We start from the raw sequence: 11,093 nt of genomic DNA on the forward strand, positions 1-11,093 counted from the left end.
ATTACCAAGCGGTTTTTAAGCGTTTTCGGTGTGGAAATTCCGCTGCAAAAACGCTTAAAAAACGCATAGTGGGCACGCAGCCTAAATTTTGCGGACACGCCATTGACTTGCATTGAATTGCTTAATATCCGCATGACTACATGTGCACATGCGGATATTAAGCGATTCAATGTGCGGATGGTACCCGGGTCTGGAGAAGAGGAGACTCTCCTCCAGAACCGGGTACCATAGTACCTGTAAAAAAAAAAGAATTTAAAATAAAAAATATACATTGTACTCACCTTCTGATGGCCCCCGGTCTCCTCAGCGATTCGTCCTGGCTACCCGGCGGCTCACGATGGTGTAAAAGGACCTTCCATGACGTCATTTAGTCATGTGACAGGTCACACGACCGCTGACGCCGGAGTTCAAGGCTAAAATGTTAACCACTGAGCTACTGTGTTGCATTTTCAACTTTTGACATTTTTTGTGGTCATAATAAAGAGAATAGAAGCTTAGAAAAAGAGAGATGAAAGCGTTATAAACTCTCAAACCTATCACAAACCTGTCACACCATCAGAATGAGCTCACTGTTAAACTCTCAGTTAACTCATACTGCAGCTAGCAAATGACAGTATAGCTCTGGTCCCCTGAGGAAGCCATATAGGCGAAACTAGTTGGGGGAGCTAGTTATATATGTGTGCTTTTTAGATTCTTAAGTGGTACCTGTAGGAAAGAGAAGTGAACATATTCAGAAAGTGCTACATAGATTCATGGACTGCAGCCATGATCTACTGTAGGTCTGAAAATATATGTATATAGAAAGGTTGAATATTAAAATAATACAGGTCCATTATAGTAGTTTTAACTATTGACCACTTTTTAAAAATTAATAAAAGTTACATTTTAGCAAATCCCTTAAGAAGGGTCTATTTACCCTTTGGGTAATATGTTGTTTGCAATTGACAGAGCAACACAAAGCGTAGAAGACAAAGAGTGCAAAATTTGTAATGAAACCCAATTGCAAAAATTATTTTTAATCAAAATGACATTCATTTAAGTTAAAAAAATGTCCCCAGAGATCGACATCCATTAGGTTCATTTGAATGAAGCTAAGGCTTCATGTGTAACCATTGAATGAGGCTTAGTTTCTTGTGCTTGATGAAACTCAACAGATCACAACTGATGGCAAAGCTGATGTAAAAATCATCAAGTATCAGTTGTCATCAGGCTTTTTCACCATTTTCACCCAAGAACTGATCGCAATGTTACATCAAGCATCATGATCCAACCCAAACCACCGTCTGAACTTGTCCGCTGCAACAACAGATGGGCCAAATCGGTAATGACCAAACAATGGGATCAATTAACCCATCTGAAACAATTGGCGAATGAAAACTATGGTGCAAAGTCTAATGTCATTCAGCCCCTTTAAGCATGATGTCTGATGATTAAATCATTTCAGTGTTCTATACCTGTAGCAGCATTTCTGATACTTCGGCCAGATTTCCTAAACTCCTAAATTATCCCTTTGTTGGTGTTTGTTTTTTTTCAGTAACTATTACATCATTAGTACTTTTCTTACTTACCGAGCGGGTAGAGGGGGATCTGCTTTCCCCGCCACCAGCCAAGATGATCTGTGGTAGGCATATCTGTATCTCTTGTTGTCTACTGGTACAATATCCATTAGAACGATGTACTTGGCGTCTGGGTCAACTCCGGAAAATGACACCCTGATCGTAGGAAACATCCTCCTAAAAAGGACAAGCAAACATAAAAATAATATGCTGATAAATAATAATACTAAAATCAGAATTGTAAGTATAATAATACTAATGCAAATTATTGCTGCAAGAGTGTCAAAAGACTTCTACAGCAAAAGTTACTACAGTGTAGAGTCACGATAAAAAGTAACTAGCTAATAATTCATATAATATATTATATATTTTATTATTATTATTTTATTTGTTTCATTACTCCCTTAAAAAGTTGAAGCGCTCCAAGAATAAATCACAAACCACAAGTGGATTTTTTATATTGAAAATTCAAATGTCTTAATTATACATATAAGATTTTATTTCACATTTGCTGTAACCTGTAGCGTTCACCATGCAGAACAGAGTAGATAACCAAAACATTTTTTTTTCATTCTCTTATCAAAAATCCATTTGTCCCCAATGATGGGAGAGATTGTTCTTCAGTTATTAGAATTAAGGTAGAACAATTACGGTAAATATTAATTTAATGGGTAATATTTTGTAATAAATTGCTGGCTGGTACATGGTTTTTATCTTAAATATATAAAATAATTTATTTTTGTGTTCCCGCATTTGCTTACATTAAGTGTTGTCTTTTATCCCATTTTATTTGAAATGTAACTAATATGTAAAAGTATAAAAAATCATAAATACTTTTTCTCAGCAATGTATATAACTAATTTCACAAGTAATGGATTGCTACCAATAAGCATCTAATAAATACTTGGTTCACTTTCCAGTTCCTAGATGAATAATACGTCCCCTCCTTCCACAGCTCGGCCCAGTTACATGATAACAAGCTATTAGCAGATTTTTCTGACGTCATCAGTTTAACACAACATCAAAAGAAAGTCATATCAACTACACACTTAACTGGCTTATTCACCATAAAGTAAATGAAAGGAACATTTTTAATGGATGCAGCATATTTGGCTCATCAAAGGACAACAAGACGTGTATCTGTACTCCTGTATTACAGGCCTAGACTAGGACACCACCCTGTGTACTGTGGTTATCCTCTTGGGTGTAAAAAGCTACATCAAACTGCCATAAAATGTAGGGACCATGAATTAATCCCACTCTGCAAGGAAAATATCACATGAAAAATTAAAGGGATTTTCCAGTTTAAAAAGAAGAAAAATCTGTACTCCCAAGAGATTGGACGGTCATGTGACCGCATGTATGCAATTTGCATATTTACAGTCACATGCCAACTAGTCTCATGCGTCTTCTCTCAATAGAGAATTGAGAGAAGCTGGATGAGACTAGTTGGCATGTGACCATCACATAGAGTGACTGAAGACTTTTTTCTTAGACAGGACAACCCCTCTACCCACATTTATTATTGAGATTGCACTATTTTGAGATCAGTTACAGACTTGTTACTCTTATAAAATGAATAGTTGCTACATATCTGCACTACAACAAATTTATACAAAATCATTAAGGCTGTAGGGGTCAGATTGGGAAATATGATGGAATATCTAGTGTTATACAAACAGCATAACCCCAAGTTTTCTTGTATCTGGTTACAAGCAGCAACACATATTCATCTGTTGCTATGCGTTTTTAACTTGTTAGCAAATTCTTAACGTTACAATTTTTTATTATCACTATTAGAAAATTATTTTATTATATAACATCAATGCATTACCATCATCATCATAACCATCATCAATGCTAGTTTAATACTTAATAATGATGAATGTATTCTGTTTGAGTAATTAGTAATGTATCTGTTTTTTTCATGTAGAAGGAAGGGGCGTAGAAATAGAAGGAAGCGGTCACAACTTGGACCCCCCCAACCACCCCAAAGCAACAATAATCATAAATGATCACCGATATGTTTACATATATAGAGCCTACATAACCCTGAAGTCATTTTTTAAGTTTCAGGTTTGTCTGTATGTGTTTGAGCCTTGGTAAAGATAGAATCAGCTGGCTCCAGACACCGAGACGTTCCTGATCATGGTCCGCAAAGGAGCTGACAGCATCTCTCCTAAGTAAAGTCCTGATCAGGTCAAGGGGAACAAAGGAGTGCAAAGCTTTGGAGCAGCTCCTATATTCTAGCAAGGGGTTTCAACATCTGGACCCCAACATTTCTATTTTAGAAACTTTGATCCAGATGTTCAGGTTCACCTAAACCAACAGAACAAAATATATTTGTTTTAGTACCAATGCTTGTTGTTAAAACCCAGTGACATGATATAGGGCCATTTATTTAACAAAATTGTTGGATAGAACTTCAAATTCTCCAAATCCTGCATTACAGATCATTAGAATAAATTGTAATTAACAGAAACAAAACTTGTAAATGATCCCTTTAGATAATGATTGACAGCAGGTATATGCAGCTGGTCAAGCAATTGCATTCACAGGCAGCTCTCTGTATGGCAAGCTCCTCTCTGTAGTTATCACAGCTTGTTGTGCATAATGCATGAGAAAATTACATATATGACACTAATCTTCACACGTTAGCATTAAACAACACATGACTGTGACAGGTTATCAAATGCAGTTTGGAAAAGTGAAGACTTAAGGGAGATATTATTACATTGATCATTTATTATACAAATATAGAGACAGTACAGAGATCATTCTAATCATCTTGTTACACCCAGCCCTAAAAAGGGGGCATCATCTACATCAATGTTTCCCATAAGCCAGTCCTCTCGGTCCCCCACAGGTCATGTTTTCAGGATTTCCATAGTATTGCACAGATGATAGAATTCCTGATGCCTTGATGATACGTCCATCACCTGTGTAACACTAAGGAAATCCTGAAAACATGACCTGTGGGGGGCCGTGAGGACTGGAGATTGGGAAACACTGATCTACATCTAGAGGAAAGAAAGTTTCATTATATAATCCTCATCATCATGATCAGAGATGACGATTCTTTACTGTGCGAGCAGTGAGACTAAGGAACTCTCTGACACAGCATGTTGTGATGGTCGACTTATTGAACAAGTTCTTGAAAAGATTGGATTTCTTTCTTAAAAAATAGATCATAGGTGCTAGATTCTGGGGAGGGAACGTTGATCCTGTTATTTAGTCTGAGTGCCATCTCTGAAGTCAAGAAGGAATTTTTCGCTAACTTGGGGCAATTAGCATCTGCCTCAAAGGATTTTCATCTTCCTCTGGATCAACATGTCAGGATTACAGGTTGAACTCAGTGGACTTGTGTCTTTGTTTAACCACAAACGCTATAAATCTGTGAAATTCGGGACATATTTCAAATATATTTTTTCATGTATTATAACTAATACTTTATGTATGTATTTAATATAGAATAAAATATATGTTATAACCTTTATGAAAAATTAAATGAAACTTTTTTTTCTTTGATCAGAAAGCAATAGTTACAAAATGATCCAAATGTTCCATTAATACTGGTTAGGAAAATCTGTACATACACACTTGTGATGTAGTGACCATCACCACAAGGTTAAATGTGTCGGACAAAGAATTATTGTTCTCAGCTCTTCAGACTACCAAACCCATGCTACAACCAGACATAAGCTCGATATATACTTTAAATCTCTATTTTATATCCTCAAATCATGTATTAAAAAAGGAAATGTTCTATAAAGTTGTGGATTGAATTGGGAGATTGGTATTATGAGGAATCAACCTGCTAACAGTCAAGGATTGTAGACTTATTTTTGCAAAGTATGAGCCATAGAACTGAACTGGACTTATTTTTGTAGCATGGAAATAGATTTCAGAAAACCCTATTTGGGTCAATTGTTCCGTCAAATATCTTTTTTCGACTAGTTTGCGATTTGTTAACATATCCTAAATGTATAGTACATTGACTTTAAATCCTAGTTGATTCCAAGTCCAGGTTAGATGCCCCTGGGACACTGGAGAGAAAGTAGTGGTGTAGGCTGGGTTCCCATATGGCAATTGTGGTCTGACATTTGTTTTATTCATGAATTGGACACAACTGGTGAAAATAGTTGTGAATGTTGTGCACTTAGTAATTCCTCCATAACAACATAAAAAACACTGCAGTCAACATTTTGATCGGTTCTGGGACCAGTACAGTGCAACCAATGTGCCAGATAACCAGAATGATCCTACAGAAAACTATTAGATCAGCTCTGGGATCAGTTTCCATCAGTGCTTCAGTACCATGTCAGAGTAAAAAAAAAACTATGTATAGCCAGATCTATGGGCACAAGGCCATAAAACTGCTTCTCCCTTCTCTATTTTTACATATTGTCCATACACAGAGGTTAATGAGCACTAGTCATTGAATAGAAGCAGCAGCAGTGACTGGTCACGTGATCATCTGGTGTCCACTGCGTGGATGGTCGTATGAGTCTTAGAAGACCCAAATTCAGTCTGCATGGGCGAGTATCCATTGGATCCCCCAGTTACAGGGTTAAACTGCATAGTAAAATATAATGTTTAAATATCCCCAGAAGTCAAAAACAAAGTAAAAGAAAATGGACCACACATATTTTAGTCTCGGTTGAATAAAATATGTATGCAAAATCACATTTAGGAGCAAAATATTCTAGTTATTAAATTGTTAACATATAAACATCCGATTTATTAGTATACGGCCTCAGCACTGGTATATCATTTTTTTCCATTTATTATAGGGCCGCCATTACATTGAACTCTGGCAGAAAGTGTCCTCTTAAAAAATGAACAGAATGAATTGGTCTTGTTAATACATTGTTGCCATATTTATATAGGGATGTTTTCCAGTTGTTAAAGGTACAGTTTTGTCTATGGGAATGTATGAACAACAGAATGAGCCTTTTATCTCTCTAGGAGGTAGGGATTAGTTAGCAGAAATGGCCAGCCAGTGTTTCCTGGAAGATTTCCTTGTAATTCTCTTCCTGAGGTATACCATGGACCCTGAACCTCATGTCAGCTGTACAAATTATGTGTAATGTATGTGCTGTCATTTTTATTGCAAGATTTTTCTTGTTTATGCGTTGGGCCTCAAAGATAATACACATATGTTGTGGAGTGACCATTAAATGCATTCCACTGCTCCTCAATACTTACTGCAACATGGGACAATGTGTGATGTGAAACAAAAAACAAACAAACGTACATCATCTTATTAGATATTACTGCGTAATACTCCATGAGTATTATTATGGCACATTATACCATTATTAGAATATTTAAATTGCATTATTAATATTTTTGTTTATTTGTAATAATTGTTGTCACATGTCAACAAATGTTAAAAAAAAAAGATTTAGTTTGACATTTTCTTCTTTTTGAGACTATAAGTAAATCTTACCTGCCAGACTTGGTAATGATCATTTCTGTCCCTAGGTCATGGAATTTGTCCCAGAGCTCCTTGGTTTCCAAGCTGCAAGAAATCTTGGCCATCTCTTCACTGGGGATGATGGGAGTTGTGGGAATTAGAGGCTCAGTACACAGAGTTACCGGGCTGCTGCTAAAGTCCCCATGAGGGTCCACACTGGATATGTCACTCAGAGGCTGCCCACATGATGACTTCTCCACAAATTGTTCTAACACAAAGGAAAAGGAAATATATAAATGACAGAATTAACCAAGACACCAGGAATCAGTCCTGCGAAGTCTCTCTCTCATTTAAAAGCAATTGAATGCACTGGGCTGGAGATGAGAAAGATACAACTGTGCATTAGTGTCCATTCATGTCATGTCATTGAAGGATATCATGTATAAAGTATATTGAAAAGTAATATAACTACAGACTGGCAGAGCAGGAGAACTCCATTCATTGCTTCATATGTAGTCAAATATTCCTAAGCAGCATTGTACTAAAAGGTAATGTGGGAGGAATGAAAGCATATATATGGTAAAGAACTAATAGATTGTCATTTGTGATTAAGATGATAGATAACAGTATAATTTCTTCTATTTTTCATACACAGAAAAAATGTATATATAAAATAAACTGTGACCCTTGTGGATAATATGATTAAATATCTATCTATCTGTCTATCTACAGTAAAATGATGAAAGAGATGCTGAACAAACTACAAACAAACATATAAATATGCATGTGATCCTGTGTATATATATTCACTGTAATTGATAAAATGCTTCTAACAAAGAGAAAATATGATTTTAACTACTAATGTATTGTATGTTTTCTTTAGTCAATATCTACAGTATTTTGCTGTATTGTTATGGACATACATTATGATATATTCATATATATATATATATATATATATATATATATATATATGTATATCATACACACATATTACTGTATTTGTAAAATATATTAATCCATAATTATATATTCTCAAAACAATACTGCAATCACAATTATGCATAAACCTATGCTTTAAATATTGAGTAAAGGAAACATACTATATATGTATGCATATAAATATACTGAATATATATTTATATATGTATAGATATAAATATGTATCTATATATAGATACATATATATCTATATCTGTATATAGCTATCTATGTAATCTCTTTCTCTCTCTCTATATGCTATATAATATATATACCGTAGATAGCTATATGCAGACATATATATACATGTATATATATCTATATATACATGCATACAGTACATATATATGTGTATATATATACATATATTATTCACAAATCATATATACAGAGAGAGAGAACAAGACAGTCTCTCTGTATAGATGAAAACTTTCTGACATTTCCCATGGAATTATTAGAAACGAATTATGGGTAAAGATCTCTTGATCTGCATTTATCATTGTAACCAGTGTTATAACTATGTCAGTAGAAGAGTCCGGACTCTCATCCAACTATTTACTTAGGGAGCGAATTTATCTGTATTTTACCGGTATGTGTGAATTAATAGCAAAGTGGCCATAGGATTTAATCCAAGCTTTCTATATCTATATATTTGTCAGGGTTTTATATAGTAATATATCACTTGGATTGAATTTGACAAAAATAATATCAAGCTATAGCGAAACTTATAGAATAGTTTTATTGGAAATAATGGAATAATGGAGGCTGAAAGGCTAATGTTTCCTTTAGCAAATGTACCAACATTTTACTGTAGATAGATAAGAGATAGACAGATAGATATTATATCTACTTAGATAAGATGTACCAATGATCTTAAAATATATTAATAGTAGATTCATCATTTATGAAGAAAAAAAAAGTTGTGTGAAGTGCCGGACAGTGCCCACCCTGCTACAGCAGTGCCCACTCTGATACAGCAGTGCCCACCCTGATACAGCAGTGCCCATCTCCCCTCATTGGCATACGTTCCTATACCTGCAGCTTTACATCTGATCACATTTGCTCTGACAATAGATATCTGTGAGGACGATCGGTCCATGTAGCAGCTTTCTCTCTTACTAATAGAGGGCACTTTCCAGAGCAGTCCCCGGCACCAGGGCTGTCCGGCTGATGGAGGCTGTCTAAGCTTTCACAAGAGGCCAGGCTGATTGCAGCTTTTCAGGTCTTTCTTTTTAACTATATTTTAAATTGGTGCATAAATAAACTCTGCATGGCATTTATCATAATTGCACTGTCATTAAGTTGCTGATCCAATCTATATTTTAGGTTTATGATACTATATATTAAATTCTTACAATCTATATATAGTATGGATATATATATATATATATATATATATATATATATATATATACATATGCACACATATATACATATATAGACACACATATTAACATACATGTATAATTATCAACATATATGATAAATATATCATATATATACTAAGATATATATAGTCATATGTATATACTTGTAGAGATACACATATTTATATATATATATATATAAATGCATATATATGTCTATAGATAGATACAATGAATGCATTTTATTTTATTTTGCATTGACTTTATGCAGAAAATATGAAATCCTCAGAAATGATATAGCACAAGGCTTTCTAAGCCCTTCTGCACGTATTTGTGCATATATAGATGTTTCCCTCCTATATGAACATGGATCAGTAGTTTTCTGTACTCACCCAGGGGCTTGATTGTACTCTCAGTGTCCTTGTCCTTGGCTGTCCCGCTAGACATGATGGCCGCAATGGAGAAGGCATTAGCCCTGGAGGAGAGTTGTGGCTTGGGAGAAGCTGTGTACTCCATGTTGGACTATGTCTTTGCCGGGTGCAGAAGCAACAAGTATTGTTGAGAAGCAGGCAGTTCCCCTCCCTAGCGTTGTTAGTAGTGCAGTGGATGGGACACACAGGGGCCAGGGATAATTCTAGGAGCAGCACATGGTTACTGAGTCTCCTCCAGGGGCTGCTGCTCTCCTTGAGATGTTGGCACTAAGTGTAAGAGAGTGCTGCTGGCATGAGGTCAGGAGGAGCCGGGGTGGGTCTACAGCATTCCCTGCAGCTGTACTGAATGTAGTAGTGTGGACTCTGCCTCCCCTTCCTTAATTTGATGGCCACACAGATCCTATCTCCCCCTTGGCCAATTGGAGCCCTTGAACGTCATATGTGCAGGATCCAGCTGATAAATGTCTGGGAGGTGGTGGGCACAAGGGGTGAAGGGTACAGCTACTTTATTATCAATATTAAGACTTGTACCTTGCTCTCTTACTATCCACTGTCATTTCCTTATACAATAAGGGGGCTGTCCAAAAGGAGGATATTGGGTGAAATTAGAACATCGTTTTCATTTTAGGATTATTTACAGAAGTGGCCTAAGCACAAGCAATCAAGGACAATGAAGTGTGGAGTGTGATGGCAGGGCTCACAGCCCCTCCATTCCATGTAGCTGTACATTGAAGACATGTTAGGCTAGCCAAATTATAAAGGACAAGGACAGAGGTCTAGTTACACCCTCCTCTATTTTGGGTGACTAGTGGCACCAGCTCCCTAAATTAGGTAGGCGTGCACTTACAATTAATGGCAGGCGTCTGCCTATGATATTAGGAGTATTAGTGAGTGATAGAGCAGCTCCCAATTATCTCCCCACCGCCCAGGGACCAATCCTTTTACTAGCAATTAATGGCTTGTTTCCACACTGTCATTACCAGTCGCTGGCAATTATCTGGCTCATAAAATTAAAATGATATCTAAAAAAAGTAGAATGATAAAATTACTTAGAATTTACTTTAGAAGGAACACAGAGAAAATCAAACAGTTCCAGAAGACATCTGTATGAGGCCAGGGGATGCCCATGCAAAAGATACCTACTCGCAGTTTCCTACATTTATTCTTTCATGTACTCTGTGCTGTGAAAAAAATGAACAAGCAACAGAACAAAAATGGAACAATTTAATTGTATTGTGATTTTTTTTAAATCTATCTATCTATCTATCTATCTATCTATCTATCTATCTATCTATCTATCTATCTTATAGTAGTGTGTCTTTTATTATTTTAATCTCCT

General features: G+C 35.9%; 1 protein-coding gene across 2 annotated transcripts in view; it reads right to left on the bottom strand.

Annotated features, from left to right (window-relative positions):
* TBX20 (T-box transcription factor 20) overlaps nt 1–10,098 on the bottom strand; it is a 44,215-nt gene extending 34,117 nt beyond the window's left edge. For both annotated transcript variants that reach the window (XM_073678229.1, XM_073678228.1), the window contains exons 1-3: nt 9,716–10,098; nt 7,009–7,243; nt 1,569–1,733 (exon numbers count right to left, since the gene is read on the bottom strand). In XM_073678229.1, coding sequence (XP_073534330.1) covers nt 1,569–1,733; nt 7,009–7,243; nt 9,716–9,839 — 524 coding nt within the window. In that variant the 5' untranslated portion in view covers nt 9,840–10,098. The remainder of the gene's footprint in view (nt 1–1,568; nt 1,734–7,008; nt 7,244–9,715) is intronic.
* Nucleotides 10,099–11,093: the final 995 nt, after the last annotated feature.

This window comes from Phyllobates terribilis, unplaced genomic scaffold (assembly GCF_046119375.1).
Source record: "Phyllobates terribilis strain yellow unplaced genomic scaffold, ASM4611937v1 Scaffold_4__5_contigs__length_816908805, whole genome shotgun sequence".
Classification (NCBI taxonomy): domain Eukaryota; kingdom Metazoa; phylum Chordata; class Amphibia; order Anura; family Dendrobatidae; genus Phyllobates; species Phyllobates terribilis.